Source organism: Indicator indicator, chromosome 14, assembly GCF_027791375.1.
Source record: "Indicator indicator isolate 239-I01 chromosome 14, UM_Iind_1.1, whole genome shotgun sequence".
In the NCBI taxonomy this organism is placed as follows: domain Eukaryota; kingdom Metazoa; phylum Chordata; class Aves; order Piciformes; family Indicatoridae; genus Indicator; species Indicator indicator.
This window is the reverse complement of record NC_072023.1, coordinates 6,208,572-6,231,066: the sequence shown is the minus strand read 5'-3', so window position 1 is coordinate 6,231,066 and position 22,495 is coordinate 6,208,572. Positions and strand designations below refer to the sequence as shown.

The window sequence follows — 22,495 nt, the reverse complement described above, 5'->3', positions numbered from 1 at the left end:
CAGTGTGGAGAATTTTATTATTGACAGTTTCTACAGCAAGAAACCCGAAAAAACTCTGGGGGTTGTAAAGCAGACAATTCCTGAAGCATCACTCCACTGCAATCATACACAACACACCAGGGCGTTATATAATAGCAAAATCAATATCAAATTATGGAGAGCAATGGTGAAAATCTCTTCTGGGAATTGAGGGGGGTGCTGTGTTTGTATGCATCATTTTAAGGCCTGTATTATGTTTTTAGTCATCCATATACAAAGCTACACAGTTCAAGCACAGTTTAAGCAGCTGTGGAAATTATTTTTTAATCCATTTCAGAATATATTTCAGTCACTAACTGCTTCAATGTCAGACTCCTCACTCCTTAAAGTGTTGTTTTTTCCAATGCAGTAACTCCCACAAAATTGAAGTAATTATTTAACCTTACAGATCTTGCACAGCTGTCATGAAAATTTATTTTATCAAGAACCAAATTTATTTGTCAGCTCCTACCAAGATAAAAATGCAAATGGTACTGCAATAAAATTAGCAGTTTACTGAGATCATAGTTTGCACAAACAAAATTTCACAGGGCTGCAAATACATATTTTGCTAGTGTGTGGTTGCATACTTGTGTAATACTCAAATTATAGCAACAGACATTTTAGGTATTGCTTTTATAAGATTGCTCTGTTCCCCTTTACCATTAATTGGTACCATGCAACACTTCTTACAGAACAATACAAGCATGGAAAAAATGAACAACCAGTCTTAGTAACCTCTATGTTTCATATACCCTCTCATTTCTTTAGTGCAAAGAGTAGACATAGTCCCTGCTACCCCTATTTTTGTGAGAACCATAAATTAAGAAAGCTATCCCAGAGACTGGTTCCAAGAAATGCTGGTTTTAAGCACCAGAAATCCTAATTCCAACTAAGGGAACACTTGACACAATGCTTAAGACATTTTTCTACTGCTGTGATTTTGTTTTTCCTTAATCAAACAATTAAAAGAGTATGTGGTAAACACATACACGCACACAGGTGTATACACTTGTAACTTTACTGATTCTTCTGACGTGAAACATCTGCCTTGCTTGACCAAACATCACTGACAGATTCCCAACTGCATTATGTGGGATGGCCATCTTGGATGATGGAAGTTGATCATATTAATTAAAATATACTTACAATTAGCGTACTTTTCAGATTAGTTTAATGCAGATTTTTAAGGCTATTATTCATCTCTGGTGTAGTAACATTATCAGTTAAATTACTTTATTGTTCCTCTCAATTATTTGGCTGTGAAAAGACAAATTGAAGCCTACAAAAGTCAAGTATATTTACCTATTGAAAGCTGCTCTCAGAAACTGGTGGTGGTTTTGGTAATGCAAATATTGTTTCAGGGAAGGACTAGTCACTTCAAAAGTCATACAAGAACAGATTCACTTGATTTTTGTCCCTTAGAACAGCCATTCAGTTCAGTTACAGGATGTTCTGTTGGGAATTTTTCAGACTATATTTTTATTTCAAATTTTAATTTTTTTTTTATTTCAAACTGTCCTCCTTCTAGCATCTTTATAATTTAGATGGCTAGTTTCAGGTAAAGGTTCCACCTCATAGATGACATCTGGTTCCATTTTAAAACAGCACAAACATAACCCTGGAGTCAGACACAAAAATCAAGTAGCCCACTTTACATATATAATTATGCATGTTTATTTTCAGTGACAAAATGCAAGTGAAATAAAAGGAAACATATTCACCAATAATGCTTCAACAATATAGAATAAATAGCTGCTTTAAATTGTAAGCTAACATAACCACTTTGTTCATACTGTTTCCCAATAGACATTCACAAAGTTTGTTACACACTGCAAAGTAAAGTGATAGGAGTTATACATGTATTTTATTAATATTTTACCAGATGAATTCCCAGGAGTCATCAAAACAGCTTACACTAAACTGTAGTTCAACCAAACAAATTAAGGTATGTCAGACACGATGGGAAAAAGATAGGACACTGATGAAATTTTTTTAAAAAATATTATCTGAAAAGGTGACATGCACAGATGAAATTTATACTGAAAAAGATTTACTCCATAGGAGAATAAGGTGCACCTAGAGTGGGGAAGAGGAAAGAAAAGACTATTTGCCTGATCTAGTGTTTGTAGTAACTATAATTCTTGAACAGACTGACTTTGTGCCAGTCATTTTTAACATATCTGACCCCATTCAAATTTGTTATGTCACAAAATAATGAAAGCTTTCATAAATTCTCTTAATATACCATAACTATATTTATATATTAGATATAATATATAAAAACCCTGTATCAATAACTGGGATTCATAATAAAATACTTTTAAACCATTCTAAAGATTTGTTATATAATCAAGACGCCTTTCTCTGTAACAGTAATATTTGCCCTAATACATTAAAAGTTCTTGTCACGTCTTCAGAAATGCAATTCTAGGACCTGAGGCACCGGAATGGCCATTGGTAAAGTGACTGGGGCTGAACGACAACACAAATTTCTGTGTACACAGGAAAAAGTTGAAGCTGAGAGACTAGGAAAAACACAGTAAGATACCCCCCTCCCACATCCCTGTGGCCATTCCTTTTGGAGCAAGAAGTAGAGGAAAGCTGACAAAGGAGAAACAGTCATACAGCAAAATCATACGTCCAAGCTGCTTACGGAAAACGTTGAGTATCCTGGCCTTACGAGTATGCAGCTACAGAGAAGCTGTGTAGTTCAGGGCAACCAAAGAGATGTACCAGACCAAAACCACAAGAGCCAAGAACACATTCAATTTCAAAGCATCCTTCCAGTGCCTTCAGGTATTTGACATTGTGCACAATGGAGCCCTTCAGGGGGCACATACAGTCAAGAACATTTTCCTTCTAGATCTCCCACACTGTAGATCACAGTACCTTATAGTGTGGGTGAATTACCTCATTATCAATGAAATAATTAAAAATTCATAAAAATAAAAAGCAATTACTCCTTGAAGTAACAGCAGAGATTCCCAAATTTATCAGGAAAAAACACATAAAAGTCAAGTTCTAAATTCACAGCACCAGTACCAAAGCTTCATTATGAAAACGAGACACAAACCTAAATACATGAATGTATTATATAAGGTTCCAACAAAATACGCATTCTGTTTGCCTACACCAGCTTTTCTAGAAAGGAAATACATGTAGGAAAGAATTATTTAACACTCTGGGTGGGAGGGGGTACAGGAGGTTCTGGAAGGTTAGAAATATTTTCTATTAATTACAGTATTAGCAGAAAGATTAATGAATATTGACTTCAGCTTCTGGGAAGCAGTAATACTTCCAGCTCAAACAAGGAATTCTTTTCCTCATTTTAGAACAGAATTTGTCCCATAAAAAGGAAGAAAACCAGCAATGCTGCAGTCAGTAACATTGAAGTATCAGGAACAAACTGAAGGTAGTAAGAGGACATTGCATAATTTGTGCCAATAGAATTAGAATTTGGCAAATGAGAAGCCAAAAAAGAACCAATTATAAACAGAATGGAAGTCAAGTTAAAAGCCAAATGATAATTAAAAAACATTCAGAGACATGCTCAGCTGGGCCAAAAGGGTCCCTTTTCCAGTTTGAATCAGCAAACAGATTTGTGTTAAGGAATGAAGCAGTGAGCAATATGCTGTTACAGTGAGTTACCTAGAGGTAGTTAGGACCAGAGCAGGGCATGTGGTCAGTATGACCACAATATGCAGCAACAGCAAAAAGAATTATCTCCTGGCAACCCCAAATTCTTGTTTCTGCAGGATAAATATTCAAGACCAGCATGCTGGAACAAGCAACTACCTGACACAGTACATACATATCTTGGTGAAAGCTTAGAGTAAATATCTTCAAACAAGAAATGAAATTTGCCACATTGGCTGAATTAGGAATTCTATGAAACCCTAGAATTTCGAACTCTATGTTACTCTAGAATATGAGAACTCTTTGCACTTTCTTTGTTCATTTTTTCTTCTAGCCATTAGAAAGGAATACTTTACCATTCCCATTTGATTTACTCTAGGCCTGACAAAATAATCCTGGATCCATGATTTCCTTCCTCTAGTCAATGATGCTGTAAATTAATGCTGCAACTAAAGAAGTGTAGGATTGTGCAGAAGTAATTTTATATTAATCATTTTATCTGATCAACTAGCTCAGTCCTTATAACAGCAGCAAGTAAATGTGATTGTAAATACAATACCTAAGAAAAATATGGCACTTTTGAAGCCTTTTCATCTTTAACATGATCCATCAGAAAATGGAACCCTCTGTGCTAGTCTTGTACTTTGGAAAATTGATGCAGTAAGTGTGAATGATCTATCCAAGGGCACAAAGGAAAACAGTACCAGCCAAGACAAAAACTGAAGTTCAGGCATCAAGTCCTCTATTCTGACTACAACGAAGTGACAAATCTCATTCAGTGTTTGAAAGCCTTTCCTAGCAAGGAAGTTCTCCACAGAATTAAGAGTTCATCATGGTCAATTTGTTATTTCAGCTGGGATTGTTCTCTGTTTTGCCCACTGGTGAGCAACATGAACATGTCTAGTAAAGTCCTTACTGTGATAAAATAGGTGTCTGTGGGGTGCAAGGATGAAGCCATTCTTGTTTTAGTTAATATAACGGAAAACAATTTTAAATGCTACACTGTTTCTTTTTCTAAAGCAGAACTACCATAATTTGTGATTTGATGACCAGTTTTCCATTTTTGTTTACAATATCCTTAGATCTTCCAAGAACAATGGCACAGAACAGCAGAGACGAACTGTTGGCTAGATTCTCAGGTGTGATTCACTAAAAATGAACTGTGACTATCCCTCTTAATTTGCCTTTTTTTTCTTCATTAAAGAACCTTCTAAATTACAATTGCATTTCTCTAACAAAATTCATATCCACTGTTCTATGAATTTCTAACCTGCAAAGATCTATGGAAAATGAAATGATAGGATCAGTTTACTATAATGAACTAATCTAAAGAAGTTAAAAACAAAATAATACTTGGATAGGTTTTGGTGGGTGAGAATAGAATGCGCTTCTTGTGAATTATACTATAGTGGGCAAAGACAATACTGCAAAGACAATGTGAAATGTAGTGAAAGGAGCAGGTGAGAGGAAACACAAAAAAAAAAACCTCTCACAAGATAAGCACATGCAGAGACAGCATGTCAAGGCCATCTGAAGTTGCCATTTAAGCCACAAACCTCAACTCTTTGGAGAACATTTTCTCCATTTCATGCACAACTGAAGAGATCCCAGTTTTAATATAGCTTGTATCAGCTATTGCCTTTGGAGAACAGAATGACTGAAATCATAGCCAGAAATATCACACAGGAAAAAAGAAAGACCTGCAATATAAATTCATAGCTTACAGAGAAAATGAATTTTGGATAATGCTAGGGGGAAAAAAAAAAAAAAAAGCACAGTCCTCTGGTAGTCTGAAAACAATCTGAACAGAGAGGCTGACAGTGGTCAAGCAATTTTGGGTGTTTTCATGCATATGTATATATATTTAGCTTCCATTTTCTCTGTGCTCTTCAATAATCAAGTATTTCATTTGTAAGATGCTACATTGGTGCCAGCAGGCACAGAATGGTATCGTAAACACACTCCTCAAAAAATATAAAAGCCATGCCCTTAGTGAAGCAAGCAGAGCTCTTCAGCTAAGTGGAAATCAGTATCTCCCTTTTATTTTTTCAATAATAGCTCTGCTCAGCCACTTAGAGTCCCAGCTGCCACAGAAAGTCATACAAACTCCAAGCCCTGCTCTCTGTAAGTTTCTGTTCAATAGTTGACTTCAGGACTGCCAATAGGATACTTCCTGCTGAACTAGACTAAGAAATTTCATTAATAGACCAGGTGAAAAAAAAAAATTCCCATTGTAGTAATTAATTTCAAATCAGCTCCATTACAGAAGCATCAAGTCATTGGTTCTTGTTTTGTCAAACACTTTATGAAGACAGGTTCATTACAACAGCTTTGAAATGAACCAGTAGTTATATTTCCACTGGCCATATTCTTGGAAACAAACACCTTGGAAGAACTGTGGTTCAACAGGACAGGGCTTTTGGAATGCAGAGCCAAGTGTCCCCCAGGGACTAAAGTCACAGAATTAGTGCCAGGTGGCACCATGGATTTCTTACGGAATAAAATTTTGCTTTGTTCTAAAACAATATGGTTTATAGATGAGGTGGAGGCACCAGGCAATGATTCTTTTATCACTTCATCTGGGATCTTGCTATATAGGTAACTGGGGGCATCATTCTCCATTACGTCTGACCAAGCCCTGTAGCGAACTTCTGCAGCTCCCCAGTAGTGCCTAATAGCAGACTCGGAGCGATGGCCTGTCACTGCCATTATTTCTCTAGGCCCCAGTCCTGCTTCACACAGTAGCTGGATCGTGGTAGTTCGTAGAGAATGATTGGTGTAGCGCTGAGAGAGCCTGGCTGCCACACTTATCCTGGGCATCATGGTACCTAAGTAGTTGACACCCATCGGTTCCCTTTTATACCAGACAGGTTGTTCTTGCATTTGCTCTGATGTTAGCTTTAAAGGATGCAGGTAGAAGGCAGGGGGTTCTGGAGGCAACTTAGACAAATAAAGCTCCAAAGAAAAAATGGGACAGTTTGGGTCCCCTGGCACATCATACATTTTACCCATTTTATGAGGATCGTCTCCATTTTTTCCTTTGCCAGGATACCTAAACATAGCATAGCGACGCCCATTCTTGTCCTTCTCAACAACAAAAGCATCTGGAGCCAGATCTCTCAAAATTTCCCTCCCTCGTTTGGCAAAATGCAACTGCAAATCAAACCACACCTTGTTGACGAGCGCCAGCGGACTGTGCAATCCCAGCACACCGGATTGTTTAATCTTACGCAAGTCCTCAGCAGCTATGGGAGGGTGGTGGTGAGTCTCATCCTTTCCCTGCATGCGCAGCATCTTCAGCACGCTCACAAACACCATGTTTGCACTAGCAAACTCTTTGTCCTTCATTAAGCAAACCTGACGGTTATAAGGCGGCATTTTGAGATGCCGGTTTAAGCCTGCACGCATTGACTTGTAGCTCGCCACACTGTAGGTATTTCCATCATGATTCCTTATCGTGTAATAAAACTCTCTTAAGATATCATTGAGTTCACTTACTGGCACCAATTCAAAGCTAGGATCCTTGCCATTTTTGGCCAGCCATTGTTTTAATAGGTTAGCTGCCCAGCCAGTTTGCTTGTGGGTGTTTTTGATGCTCTTAGCATCCTCTTCCTCTTCCTCCAAGCCAAAGAGGACATCCTCGGGGAAGTTAAAATTCGTGTCTGCTGCTTCTACCGCTGCTTTATTTTCTGATGAAGCCTCTTCCTGTTTCAACTGCTTTTTGAAACAATTGATCAAAGTTGTACTATCAAATATGCCACAGGTATACGGCACAAAGCACACTACTTTTTGATCTGAGTGCTGTGAAGTGTGGAGTAATACACAGTATTTTGGATTTACATAACAAAAAGCAGGTGGCATTAACTGGGTTTTTTAAATAGTATGATATATCAAACCCATACCTCACTGGCCAATTACAAATGAATCAAGTCCTTCCTTAGTAACCATGGCATTGCACATGCTTTAACTGAGTTGACTGAAAGCAAACTTAGAAGCATATACCCTAACAGAAGACTGAAAGCCGGAAAGCATCGCAAGTGTTTCACTTCCCTCCTCCTTGCTCAACTTCCGTTATTAAATACCACTATCACACATAATCTGCTTTTCCAAAATCTTTTCCGGGTTTCAGGCTCTACCAAAGGAGAAAAATTCCCAAATATGCATCTTGTATGAAAAATTAAATCTTAAAACCATATATCTGTCAACCATTCTGTTACTGAATTTCCTATGTATCAAGCACTGGCACATGTTTTAATAGCTATAATCCACAGGTATCTTTGAAAAACGAAGTTCCAAACAACCATTCTTTATGAAATGCCTTAAGAAAAAGGTAGAGTGAGGCCAGTCTATACCCTATAATAATGGCTACCTTTGCCAGACTATTTCTGTGACAGGTCAAAACCAGAATCTTGTCTAGTGTATTTTCTTAATTTGAAGTACAATTCAGATTTAACTGTACCCTGAAACATTAAATGTGAAAATTTTGGCTAGAAGAAAATAATTTCATTCCCCTTAATAAAATGATTTCCAGCTAACAGCAATAAAAGTATGAGGTACTTTGTGAAATATATGCAGAAGGAAAATTAATTATGATAAATTTTTAAGAGCTTAATTTAAACCTTTACATTTCAAAGCAATAAAATTTTTATTTTAGATGAGGAATCCAAGTGCTGCAAGTTCTCCTTTCTCTCTTATCATGAAGTAGTTACTCCTCAAGAAGTTTTTTTTTTCCTCTTTTGCATTTGTTTTTTTCTATATGGCGATGAAATAGTAGAACTCCAATTCTCATTAACTTCTGGATCAACGTGGAAATGAGAGAGCTGCAATAATTTACTACGTATTTGTGGCTTTAAGTTCAAGCCCTTCAGACAAAAACTGGGCAGTTTTCTTCTGTATCTTAGCTCTGTTAATCAGACAAGCTTTTAGTGTGCTCCTGAATGACTAACTTATCTACATACTCAAACTCCATCAGAAAACTTCAGAAAAGATTATCAGAAGCTCATGCTCCAAGTAATACTCTGGATCAGAAGAAGAAAAATACAAACAGACAGAAACTAGAAAGAATAGTAAAAAAAAAAACAAAACAAAGCAAAAAAACCCAACAAAAAACAAGCACCCAAAAAGCTAAAATGTTTCATTATGATCAATAAAGGCAAAGAACTTTTCTCCTGTGGATTGTAACTTCAGAATTGTATATAGAAGCAATCAGCAACCTACCTGTGTCGTTCCCTCAGCTGTTCGCTTGTTTGCTGAAGCTGATGAAGTATCTGTCGGTGGCTTGCTTGTCTGGTTTTCTGAGGGGTCAAGAAATTGTTCATTTTTATCTGACCAGTACTAAGTGCTAGCCACTATACAAATTTGGAGGCAACATTCAAGGTTCGTTATGTGGCACATTTAACATCTTTCAGCTCTGATTTTCAGTTTTAACTATTCAGTTCGACTACTATCATTTTTTCAGAGGGAAGAGAACATACAGCAAAGCACTTTCTGTGTTTTGGATACATAGGTCCTTCCTTTGGTAACTGTGCCTGGTCTATCACAATCCTTTATAGGTTGCATTAAATTGTTACGTTAGATTTAGAGCTAAAAATCAATCAAAAGCATGTGAGTCTTAAGCTCTATGAAAGACATTTTAACATAGCTGACTTAGAGACAGGAAAATGACATAAAATTAGGTCTGATGGTAAGGTCTGCACGAGGTCATTTTAATATTATATTGTACAAATGAGAATTTTGGTATAATTCCAACTCAATTGGAAATCTTGAGGACCTCTTCAAAAAGCATATTTCAAGGCATGGAAAATCAACAGTGCAAAGAACCATCGCAGCATGGCCATAGATGGAAAGCATTTAAAAACAATTAATATAGATAGTGTTACTTAAACGTTCATTGTGCTCAGAGACTATTTTCAATACAGTAAACGTACTTCTTTTGAATTAGGCTAGTATTCAGCTGCAGTCCCCCCCTCAAAAGTCCATTACTTTTAAGTGCTGTGAAAATTAAGATAATGATTGTACTTTCCTTCCAGAATGTCTTTGCTTAGAAAGGCAGCCAGATTATTTTGAGATACTGTATTAGAAATAAATACTAAGTTGTTAATGGTAGGAGGTTTTGACCTCATGATAGGAGTGATATCAGTGAAGTTCTAAATAAAATAAAAAGCTTCCACAGCTATGCTGCTGACTCCTAAGGAGCGATTATTTTCAACAAAGGCTTGAACACATCCATGACAAAGATGATTTTCACCTTGACAATTTCAACAGACAGGCAACCCAGAAGAAACATCTCAGTAAAATACATAACAAATTTCCACAGCAGTGCAGTTTTATGTTTCCCTCTGACAGCTCTTCTCCTTTGCTAGTGTCAACGTTCAAGCATAACTTACCTATTCTAAGCGCTGTATTGATGGATGGTTCCACAGGAGCTGTGTTACTAAATGCAGAGAGGGGAATCTTCATCTGCAGGGGTGCTCGATTGCTGGTAGCATTATAAAGTCCTGAAGTACCCACTGTAGGTAAATTAGTCCTTGTGGTCTGGACAACAGGATGTGCAGTAGAAACAGCCTGCACTGCCAACGTTGTGCCTATTGATGCAGCTGGAGAATTCCTCTGAATACCAGGACTGGGCACACATGTGCTGTTATTTGGTTTAGTTGGGTTAGTTGATGCCAAAGACACTGTAGTTTTGCTAACGCTACCAATTGTAGGTGAACTTTGTACGGATATAAATTCCACGCTGCCTGACTGCTGGTTAGGGACCAATGTGCCTGTATGGCCTTGAAGAAGCTGAGGCTGGGATGATACTGCAACAGGTACATGCAAGATTACAGGCAAAGACTGCAACGAGACAGACACTGACTGAGTGCTGCCACTAGGCACTTGGCTAGCGCCTACAACTGCAGCTGTGTTAGCTGTGGGAAGGACTGCTGTTGTCAAAGAGCTGGTGGAGGTCATCGGAGTTTGAGGCTTAGGCTGTGCACTGACAACTGCTGAAGAAGCGGCAAGACTGGGAGCTGGCACAATATTAAAAAAAAAAGTTAAAAAAAAAATTAATTACTTAAACCAAGTGTGAATGTTTCACTCCAACACAGTAAACGGAAATGATTTATCATGAGGGTGGCAAGTCACTGGAACGGGTTGTCCAGAGAAGTTGTGAATGTCCTATTATTGTTAAAGTGTTCAAAGTAAGGCTGGGTGGAGCTTTAATCAACCTAATCTTGCAGAAGATATCCCAGCCCAGATGGTCTTTAAGGGTCCATTCCAACCCAAACCATTCTACGATTCTACGGAAAACGTGGTATATGATTAACTTTGCAAAGAAAGGCTACAGATACTCTTTTTCTGTTGCATGCTGATATTCATTGGCCTAGGTAAAGCTAGAGTCAATACGATATTTTTGTTTGAAATATATATAAACAGCAAAAAATTAAGATACATAAAGAATGGGTTTGAAGAAAGCTCCCAAATTTAACTGTTGAAAACACATAAACCAGAGCATTTTAAACACTCCTTCCAGAGATGTTACAACAACTGGTCCCTTGGAAAACACAAGTATAAAAAAAACGACCAGTGAGCCATGTACAGCCGAGAACCTGCCAAGTTTTGCTGCCATATCCAGTAAGCAGTCTGCTGAAGCATCTATTTACCTGGTAAGCACAAGTAATACAAACTGGAAAAACGGCAGGGAGCTAAAAATAATGATTTCTGATGTCAGGGAAAAAAAAAAAAAAAGAGTCATAAAAGCCTCTCTTTTCCATTAATTACTTACTAACGGAAAGCAATATTACTGTTAAGTGTGTTTACAATCCATAGGCGGTTTCTTACCTGCATTCACAGGGGCTTGAAAAGTTGCTGGCGTGCTCTCTCCTACATTCCTCTTTGACTCCAGTATCTGCCTCACTGTGCCAGCATTTCTATGGAATAAATTTCAGTTAGCACTTCTCAATGAGCCACATCAGGTGTAATTATGAACAGTACAATGACAAAAAAATTTGCTAATTTAGAGCTACAGTTTTCATCGAGATCTTCCAAACCCATCTATTTTCTGCTGCTTCTGCAAATTAGCTTGGGATACTAACCCCCCTGAAAAAAACCCCACCAGAATTATTTGTAAATTTTCAAGTGCTTGTGCCAAGTTTGACTTTCACTATGAGAATCTTGCCTTCCTTGAAATTAAACTTCCATTTTTATCCATTATCTTTTAACCACTGAACCAACATTCATCTCAGTTTACCTAAGAATGGATTCAATATTGTACATTTATGACTTCTGTGAAAGAAAACTGAAATTTACTACAAATGTCAATGAAGGAGAAGGAAGAATACTTTAATTAGAAAAAGAATATACCGAGATTCTTTCTTACAGGAGGTATCCCAAGTGTCCTATTGTAAATGTTAGCAGTCACAGTGATATGGTTTGCTTACCGATAGGTTGTGTTGGTTGTGTTTACAGTATCACTTGCTGCTTTCCCTGGAGACAGAGGTGCACTTGGTGCATTCTACAAAACAAAACAACGAAAGCCATAACAGAACAGGCATGAATCAGCTTGAAAACTTATGCTTTCATTATATTTCAAATTTATTCCTTTCTCTGTGAGACAAAATATTTCTGGAGCAAAAGCTATAGGAGAACATCACATGTTTCAAAATCCCCCCAAAACCTTCTTGGCCCTCCTTGCCTCCCTTTCCTCATACTCCCTTTTTTGTAAGCCTCTTGACTTGGTTTTCTACGATGAGAATCAAAATTTCTTCTTGAATGCTAATAGACTTTTAGCTCCCACTTCTTCACAGTAATTAATTCAAAATATCCATTGTAGACACAGAGAAATACTATTGTATGTATACATTCATATCCTCTCACCTCTCCACCCCAAAATCAAGGTACTTGGGATTCACTCTTATTTACTCTGATTTTCACACTGAAGTAAGTTAGATTTAGTTACATATATTTTAAGGTGCTCTCACATCAATAACACCTAAAGAACCCTCTGTAAAAATCAGAATTACCTAAGAGATGTTAAAAGAATATTATTTCATGTCACTACCTTTAACCAAACAAGACAAATCTACTTTGTGAACACCAGTGAACTACCAGGTCCAATCTCTCTGTGTTTAAAACAGCTTTTTTTTTTGACACAAGAGTTAGGCCAATTCAGAAAAACAGATAACAAATCCAGTTCTTACTTCCTGTCTTTTCTTCAAGTCTTCCCTGGCTGCTCCAAACCGCTTTGTCAATCTAGCAATTTTAGCCTAAGTGGGAAGAAGATGAAAAGAAACAAACCATAAATAAACTCCCCAAGAACCACCAAATAAATTAGATGAACTAAATGAGATATAATTAAAAAAAAAAAAAAAAAAAAAATCAATTCACAGGCTATTTTCGTATTAGAAGAGATTATTCTTCCTTGAAATACAACTAAATTACTTCAGAGCAGAAGACACACAGGTGTATCACAATCAAAGTATCTTACAGTCAATTTATTTTCTTGCCTATTCATAACAGTACAAACAGAATCCATCTGCAAGAATGAAAGCAATTGAAAGTATTTGATTATTTGAATATTTCGTGTACCAACTGTGTTGAAACCGCACCTCTTTTTGCCTTTCATATGATCTGCTCAAAAGTCAACATAAATTGTCTGGGCTGGTAAGGGGAACGGCTATGTAATACAAACTGGTCTGGCAAACTCCATACTTCTACTTATGTTAAAATTAAGTGGCCTTATTGTTTGAATTTGTTATGACCTAAGTTCTTGTCACTTCCAAATTCTGTTTCTGATGTTCTTTGTGCCATTACTATGTATATCACTTCTACAAATAAGAAAGCACACTGTGGTCAGTGCTAGTTATTTGTTTTCTTCCTAGAACATGATTTCATTTCTGGGGAAATAACACAGACAAGTATTATGTGATGTTTCTTTATCTGAACATTTTATAAAGTTATCTACTGCAACCTTCCTGCCATGGGCAGGAATGCTTTTCAACTAGACTCAGCTGCTCAAGGCCTTATCCAGCTTAGACTTGAACACCTCCAGAGAGGGGTCATCTGCAACCTCCCCGGGCAACCTATTCCAGGGTCCCACCACCCTTGTTCTGAAGAACTTCTTCCAAAGATACAGTATAAACCTACTCTCCGTTAGCTTAAAAGCATTCCTCTTTGTCCTACTGCTAGACACCCTTACGAAAAGTCTCCAGCCTTCTGTAGGATCCCTTCAGGTATTGGAAGGCAGCTCAAAGGTCTTCCTGGAGCTTTCTTTTCTCTAGGCTGAACAACCCCAGCTCCCCATAGCCTATCCTCAAAGCAGAAGTGTTCCAGCTCTTAGATCATCTTTGTGGTCCTCCTCTGTATTCTTTCCAACACCTCTTTGTCCTTCTCATGATGGGGACCAGAACTGGGGTCTCGCAAGAGCTGCTTCTCCTCCCCTTCCTTTGTGGAGTTGAAATGACTTCTCAACTTCCTATTAAGTGGAGGAACTTATTTTTTGAAATTTGACTCTAGTATGCAGTTTGACAAACACTCACCTTTAGTTCAGTAAGCACAGTTTTATGCCTCTTGTTACATTCTACTTTCTCTATTCGTGTTTTCAAGTCTGCCAGAGTCTTGTCAAATACAGCACACTGCAAAGCACTAAGTTTTTCTTCTAACAGTCTCTGGATAATCTGCAAATTTATTAAGAAAAAAAAGAAAAATAACAATGCAATCTCATAAATTAGGAGCTAAATCTATACAAATATTCTCAACTCTGAACAAGTTTTCTGCAACAAACAGAACACTGCCAATAGCTGTGCCCCACCAATCAAATAAATCTAGTCACCAATAAGCAGGTGGCTACATAGATAAGAAAAGTTTTTACATCTATTTTTGGTAAATACAAATGGCCCCTCTTTGCCATTAACTTCAGAAATTAATTTCATTGCAGTATGGTAAGTGTATAAAATCTTATTACATATAAAAATGACTTTAACAAGAGAATGTATTTTATTTAATAAAATTCTGGTTATACAAATTAATCTTTTCTCTGACTTTTCCAATCTTGACAGGGACACTGACATTCAGAGAAGATAAACTAAAGACATTCAACACAACTTGATTTCTGAGATGCATTTTCCCCTAGCAGAAATGCTCTGCATTGCTTTTGTTACAGCAGCTAAAAATGGAGAGATTGATTTCCATGATCTCCATGAAGTTTACTTGACGCACTTATTATTTCTAATTTTCCTCCCTCCTTAGAAAGCAAAAATAAAAAGCAACAAATGTGGTTCAGTCTTCTGCATCCTACATTAACAAGGCTACAACATGCAGTAGCTTATAAATGGCAGAAGGGCACAATTTTTTTTCTCTGAGACCACAGATTTCTTTCCATGCCAATGGTGCAATCAGGCAATTAACAGCTCTAAAGAGACCTACAAACCACTGTGTTGATTGCACTTCTATTTGGAGACGGACTTTCTTTAAATCTAGGTACACAATTTTAAACCCTTACCACACTGTAGTACCTCCTTTGCTAAGATTCTCCATCTATAGTCACATGACACTTAATTTAAATGTTTAACACATTTCAAACAGAACTGCTGCAGCGTAGTTTTCAACTGATATTTGGTCTCTTCTTAAGAACAGGGCTATATGGGACTTCGTACAAATTAAGCCACCTTTGTTATTTTAATTATGTCCAATTTTCAACCACAAAAACCAGGAAGTGTTTGCGAGAGAGAGCAAGTGAGCATGGAGGACAGGACAGTTGATTTAAAGATGGTACAAGTGACAAGTGTGTGTTTGCCCTCTTCACTTTGTGCCTCCGTTCTACCTTTTCTATTTTTTGGTCAACATCTTTTCTGGCTGTAATTTTCACTTGGAGTTCTGCTTCATAATCTTCTTCGATGTACCGACGACGTTTAGAATGAACATTGTCCATGTCCTCAGATTTGGAACGTTTTCTCCTTGATACTTCACCTGGAACAATTAGATACAACTGCTCGTGAAGAACCTTTCTGAAAACAGGTACCTATAGAATGGCACGATTATTGTGAAGCTTCATTTGTACCCAGTTTAAGCTTTTTTATCCTAAACCAGAAAGAACACCTTTGGAAAAACAAGATATTTGATGACATCAAAGCAGAAAAAGAGTCCCTTGGGTCTTTGTAGGTCACTGCCCTTTGGGTGAGTTCTGCTTTGTGATTCACCAAAGCACTGCCCCACATGAAAAATGGCTCTAGTATCACCATCCCATTCTCCAGAACTTGTCTTCAGTTCTTCCTGCTCCTATCAGCACCATCCTGATGGCTTCTTAGAAACAAAACAAAATCATCTTCTGAGAAAGGAATACTCAAGATTTCAGACAAACAAAATTATATTTCATTCTGCCTACGTCAGCAATGAATTTTTTCTACCTGCCATGAAGTTTTACCCTGTACTTCCAATCCCTAACCGAAAATCATTCAAACATTTTTTGTCACTTCTTGAATAAGAAAGCAAGCAAAAATCTAACAAAAGAACAGGTTCACACCAGAACTGTATTATAAAAGTAACGTTTTACCACTGTGATGAATCAAAAAGGAAACAGAGACTTTGTTCACTCCTCCAGCTCCTGCCACTATATCCTTTAAAGATCCACAAGTAAAACAAGTTGCCTGTCTGGAGATGGTTTCTGAGCAAACTGCTCTAGTTGGCCTGGTTTTGAGCAGGGGGTTTGGACTGGATCATCTCCAAAGGTCCCGTCCAACCTCAAAGATTCTGTATTTCTAACATGTGCCACCACTGAAACACATCAGTTTTAACATTACGTACTTCTCTCTGTGAGTTTCTCCTCTTCTTCCTGGGGCTCATCTTCTCTAACCTGCTCACTCCCCTTTTTCTCCTCCTTCAACTCTTCTACAAACAGAAGAGAAAACCCCCGTATGTTACTTATGCTGAGCTACAAAAATCTTACAAGTGTCCTCATGAACTTAAAATACTTATGAAAAAACAATTGGCAAGAAATAAGTATGACAGAGAGGGAGTGCAGAGATGAAAATAGACTAGAGGACATCTTCAGAGCAAAAGTTTGAGCTACCACACAACACAGTAAGATTCACTCCTGGATTTGCTTGACTTTTAAACCAACATAATGTCTCAAAGTTAACTCTGAAATGAAACAATGTATTTTTAATGTAAAGTTATTGAATTATAGTAGTTTATTTTTCATCACGAAAAAATCAGTAACAAATACTAATATGCTTCTTTATCTATAAATGATAAATTCAACTATACATTTTATGCAAAAAATGTTCTTTTCTTAGGAAATATGAATTTTCATTTGAAGTTTCTTTACAGTACAAAGCATCATAATATAAAACCAGTCAAAACCATACGGTTTAGGAAATCTTTAAATAAATTTTAAATAACAGCCCCAAAACACACTGGTTAAAATGAAAAATGCTAACACTTCTGAAAACTTCTATTATATATTCTATGAACTTCCATTTTGTGCTTTGTATTGGCTACATTTCTTACCACTGCTTACTAGATTCAACATGTAACTATTACTTGTAAGATTACATTAAAACCTATCCAGAATATACCAGAACAAGCCAGCACTGTTATGTACACCTTGATCTCTACACTTCTCCAACTTTTCATTTTGTTATTACAAAATATTTTACAGAAATTGACTGCAAAAGATATGCTTGATTCTCTCTTAACACTAAATTTAACTTCTATTACAATGAACATTTGAATGATTTAAAATAAGTTGCCTAATAAATCAGAAAAATGAAGGAATCCGAACCCCAAAACCTGAAATGATATTTTTCATTTTGTTAATTTATGCAAGAAATAATATTCATACCACATAAATTTGTCAAAACCAATCTGATTTATTTTTAAGGTAATGGAATGGCACAGTGCTTATGCCACCTGTTTTTTAAGACTTCTAGATAAGCTTCATCTATTTAATTGTTATCAATAAAATAGGACTCAAAGAATCTAGAGAAGAGTCATTAAGTTCAACAGTACTTTTTCTGTGACTTACACATTTTAATATTCAGCTGAAACATAGAAAAGTTCCATGGAAAGGTACCATCGTTCATACTTAGAATGTCTATAAAATACCATGTCTTCATCAGTAGACATTTTCAAGACTTTACTGGATTAGGTCTGAGCTACCCTGTCTATTCTCACAGTTGATCCTAATTTGAGCAGGAGAGACTGGACTAGAGACCTTTCGAGGTCACTCCCAACCCAACTTACTCTTATTACTTGGCCACCACTCTTCTTGCCTATCATAAAATATATTTTTAAAATGATTTTTGTTTTTTTAAATCAAGTGATTCAAATGCAAAATATCTAGCAAAGAGAATATTGTGCTTCATTAACACATTTTCAGCTGAAAAAAATACAACCCATAAAGGATTTAAAGATTCCCACTGATGAATTCAACATCCATTAACCAGTCCTCCAAAGTCTGCTGGACAGAAGCGTGCCTGATTTCTGGTTTGCAGATTCAGTGGATCAAAAATGCAGCAGTTGTGTCTTTGCAATGTACATTTCATAAAGGGCACTCTAACACAATACATTCTTGACACAAGTTCACTGAATGTTCTTTCTCCTGTCACCTACCACCTCCAAATAGTTTCTGGAAAAATTTAACTGCACAACAAACAGTGCAACACCTAACATCTAAATAAGATCCTTACAGAAGAAACTACACAGTCTACCTTTTGTCTGTTTAACTGGCACAAAGGTGAAGTTAAATATAAGAAAAGGAGGAAGAGCCTGAAATATGGCTTAAGAGATATATTCTTATTTCCCTTTCTCTGGAGACTGAAGACTCAGAATGCCACCACACGCTAGTGAAAAACTGTTTCATCAGTAGTGGTACCATACGGTTACCAACTTCCTAGAGGCTGAAAGACTTGAATCTTATTTAATTTATGGAATTCCTATCTAGTTAAGATATATTTAAACACTTCAAGTTAGCACAGTCACAATTTAACAAAAAGCTATACAATAGTGGGGGTAAAAAGAAAGAAAAAAGAAGGAAAATCCCTCCCCAAGATAATCTGAAACAATAGCTTTCTTAATTACAGACAAAAAAGCAGTGTCCACTTATACATTAATTAATCATCTGTTTTATTTTCAGCAGTGTAACAGTATGGCAACGAGTGCCCTATGTCAAATAAATAACTACACTTAAATGACTGTATGACAATGACAGACTATAGAAGACATCCATTCAGTTTAACATAAAAAAAAAAATCTGCTAACCATATGAAGAGATTAAACCACCAGCTTCACCACTTGATGCTTTCAAATGTTAACCAGTTGGCATAGTCATCACATAAAAGTTAGACAAAACCCACTACGACTTAAATAAAAGCTACATGGGATGAAAACCATACAGGACTTGTGTTTTCCATGATACTTTTTCAATATTGTCTCTTGCTGAAGAAAAAAAGAAATTTCAAGCAAACAGGACTTGTGACATGCCTGATTAGCAGCATGTTTTCATTGTTACTATTTATTTGCACATTAAAGAAAGTTCAAATCCTTCCTTCCCCTCAAGAATAGTAAATTAACACATTTCTTTTCCAGTAGATCTTTCTGTTCATGTCAGGCAATTACTCGTCTTTCCTTTTACTTCATCCACCACTCCAGTTTGCAATATGTATAAGGAAAAACACCCAAAACAAACCAGTTTTTGAACATAATGGTATATTGAGTTGCTTCCACTTTTTTCTGGGCCTCAAATCCCATTCTTGAAAATTGTTAAGACTGTTTACATGGAATTGGTGGGTAAGGCTGCCTTTTTGATTTAGAAACATGCCACAATTGTGCCATTCTAAGAAATTAACAAAATCCCAGAGCTGAATAAAACCTATCAATTTAGAAAATTCTTACCTGGAAGACATGGCTTGTTTGGTAGCATCACTTCAGCACCTTCCTCCTTTTCATCACAGGGTTCCTCTTCATCAGACAGTACTAAGAAAGCCTCTTTAGGCAGATTTTCGTTGCTTTCCTGCTTGGATGGTGAACTCAAACAGCTGTCCATTTTCTCTTCTAAATCAGGGACTGTGTCATCCACTGGAAGTAGAGGACCTTTTGAAAAACAGCTCAGTTCATCTTCAGCAGGTGCTAGTTTTTCCAAAATTGGAATAATTTCGTCTGTTTCCATAGAGTCAGTAGTGTCCAAGATACTTTCATTTGGCTCTTCTATTGGCTCTTCTATTGTCTTCTGAACAGTGCTATCTGAAAGATCTGCAGTGTTGTCTTGTGTGTCGTCCTTTGGTTCCTCATCAGCTTCCATACTGCTAGAGATAGCCTCTTCTCCAACATCATCTTCAGCAGTTACTCCTTCAGTTCTCTTTTCCTCAGAAGGACTGGAATTAATAGCTAGGTCATTTGTTTCTTCCTTCTCTTCTGAAGGGTCGCTTGTATTAGAGATTGGTTTACTTTCACCTTCTGATGGGACATCACTCTCTCTTTGGTCCAAATGATCTTTTGTATTATTTTCTTCATGGAAGTTATCTTTATTGCTATCAAGCACTTCATTTTCAATCTCACAAGCTAAAGCAACTTTATCAGTGTCAGTGTCTTTATCTTGCTCGGGAGTAACATTCTCTGGAGACAGCATTAGGGGTTTGGATTCTATGTCACTGACTGTGTTCTCTGCCCTATTTTCAGGGCTTTTGGCTTCACTAATTTCATCAGAAACTGTTTTTTCTTCTTCAGAGTTAACACACGAGTCCACTAGGCCATTAACTTCCTTCTTGTCCTCAGTACAGTCTGTACTGCTTAAAGGGGAATTTAAATCAGAATCTCCATTCTCATGCTTCCCATTTAATAGTTTAACTTCAGTTGTCTTTAACAGTTCCTCTTTAACCTTATAGACAACTTCAAGCTGTTGCCGATCACTTGCTCGCATTGTTTTTCGTGCTTTGAAGACTTTTTTCTGAGGTTCATCTGTGCTATCCATCTTTACCCTTGGAAAAAAAAGTTGAGAAAGAATTGTGAAGGCAAAAACTTCTTATCAAATTACACAATTCCTATGAAAAGACTGTTAGCATTTAAGACGTTTTAAAGCAAACTGATTTAACTGGATCTACAAAACTAAACACCTGACAACACATTTAAATCTTTTTACTCAGAAGCGTAGACAAGTTTCTGTCTGCTGCACAAACACTTGTACGTGAAGACCACTGAGATCCCATCACAACACTGTGCAGTGATATTCTGATTACACGTTTTAGACCAGTAATCTCATAGTATTATTGTAGCAAAGCCACATAATTTTCTACTTAGAAACAGATACTGTACTAATGTAAAAGGTAGCAACCTCTCCTCTTGTAAGAAAGTAATAACTTCTTTGTCCATCAGTCTACATTTGTCTTTCTGAAACTATGTAATTTCATGAGTTTCACATAGAATTAATGGGAATAAATGACAAGATTTTTTTGTATCAAGTAACTTTTAAGAAAACAAATATACTGAAAGAATTTCTGAATGTGTCATTAAGATACTTTCATTCTGTATAGGTAAAATAGACCCTCATCCTCTGTATTTATATGACAGTTAACTGAACTTGGGGTTTTAGAGCATTTTCATTCGATTTACAATAACACTTTACTAAGAACATTTTTGCTTTCAGAAAAATTTCCTATTCAAGGAAAAGTAATGGCTTTGCCCTCCATATTACTTTACCCATTCTATCCACCCATGCAAATATTAAGCAAAATGTTTTAAGATCTACTTTAATAAAATAGATAAATGGAGTTAATCGGGCATTGTATTTTTTAACTACAACAAAATCTTATTCATTTTTATTAAACAAAACATAGGGATTTTTAAAATATATTTTCCCTCCATGTGGTCTTGTTTTAGGACCCAGTTAGGGCCCAGGATTAGATACGATAATGTTGTTCAACAGCAGAAAGCAAACAAGGCACTTGCTATATCCTGAATGAAACTAAGCAACTGTGATCTGGAATCAGCTGATGCTAACCAGTTTAGCTCTACTGAAGCTACTACATCATCTTAAGTTACTACTGCTTTTAAGTTACTCACAACATGCAAATATTTACTTGGATGACAGCAGTTAAAAGATATTACATAAAGTGGAAAAAAAAACCAGGCCATTATTTCTAGATTAATTTTTTCCAAGTAGCAGATATGTAAACGTTATTTACATACAGCAGAATTATTACACAAAGGATGCCTTTAGCACCCTTTATTTTGCTCCTTTCCCAAACCCACTTTAATTCATAGGGCTGAGAAATTAATTAATAAACTGTATTTTGTCTTTTCAGATGAGGTATGAGGGTGTGTGTGTGTGTGTATATATATATACATACATATATATATATGTGTTGAAAAAAGCAGGATGCTTGCCAACACTAGCTCAGATCTTTGATGATATTGTGCAACCAAGTCATAAAATACACAGAAGAAGGACTCCATATCTTGAACTTCTAATATATTTCCAAATTGTTTGCTTTATATTTTAGGATATTATATCCAAAATCTTACCATCTAATACTGTTCTACAGTGAACCTATAAACAACAATAAAAATGCTTCCCATAAAATTCCATTATTAGATGATTATTTGAATAACTCAAGCATATTTTCAGCTCAATTCCACAATCTTTAGAAATCAAATAATTACCAACAAAAGCTATCGTAAGTGACAAAATTATAATGGTAGATGAGGCTATGATCACGAAATGCTCACTAACATCTAAGTATCATGTACCACTGCAGACAAGCCTTAAAGTGTTTCCAGTCATACCCACAAGGGAGCACACTGCAGCTAATTACCAGATCTCATGTGAGAGCTGAGTAAAAGAAAAAAATGTATCAGTAACCAG

General features: G+C 36.5%; 1 protein-coding gene across 2 annotated transcripts in view; it reads right to left on the bottom strand.

Annotated features, from left to right (window-relative positions):
• ATF7IP (activating transcription factor 7 interacting protein) overlaps positions 1-22,495 on the bottom strand; it is a 66,474-nt gene that overhangs the window by 14,867 nt on the left and 29,112 nt on the right. For both annotated transcript variants that reach the window (XM_054387149.1, XM_054387150.1), the window contains exons 2-10: positions 19,531-20,612; positions 16,441-16,524; positions 15,461-15,606; positions 14,178-14,315; positions 12,840-12,905; positions 12,081-12,154; positions 11,482-11,570; positions 10,044-10,670; positions 8,875-8,951 (exon numbers count right to left, since the gene is read on the bottom strand). In XM_054387149.1, the coding sequence (XP_054243124.1) occupies positions 8,875-8,951; positions 10,044-10,670; positions 11,482-11,570; positions 12,081-12,154; positions 12,840-12,905; positions 14,178-14,315; positions 15,461-15,606; positions 16,441-16,524; positions 19,531-20,605 (2,376 nt within the window). In that variant the 5' untranslated portion in view covers positions 20,606-20,612. The remainder of the gene's footprint in view (positions 1-8,874; positions 8,952-10,043; positions 10,671-11,481; positions 11,571-12,080; positions 12,155-12,839; positions 12,906-14,177; positions 14,316-15,460; positions 15,607-16,440; positions 16,525-19,530; positions 20,613-22,495) is intronic.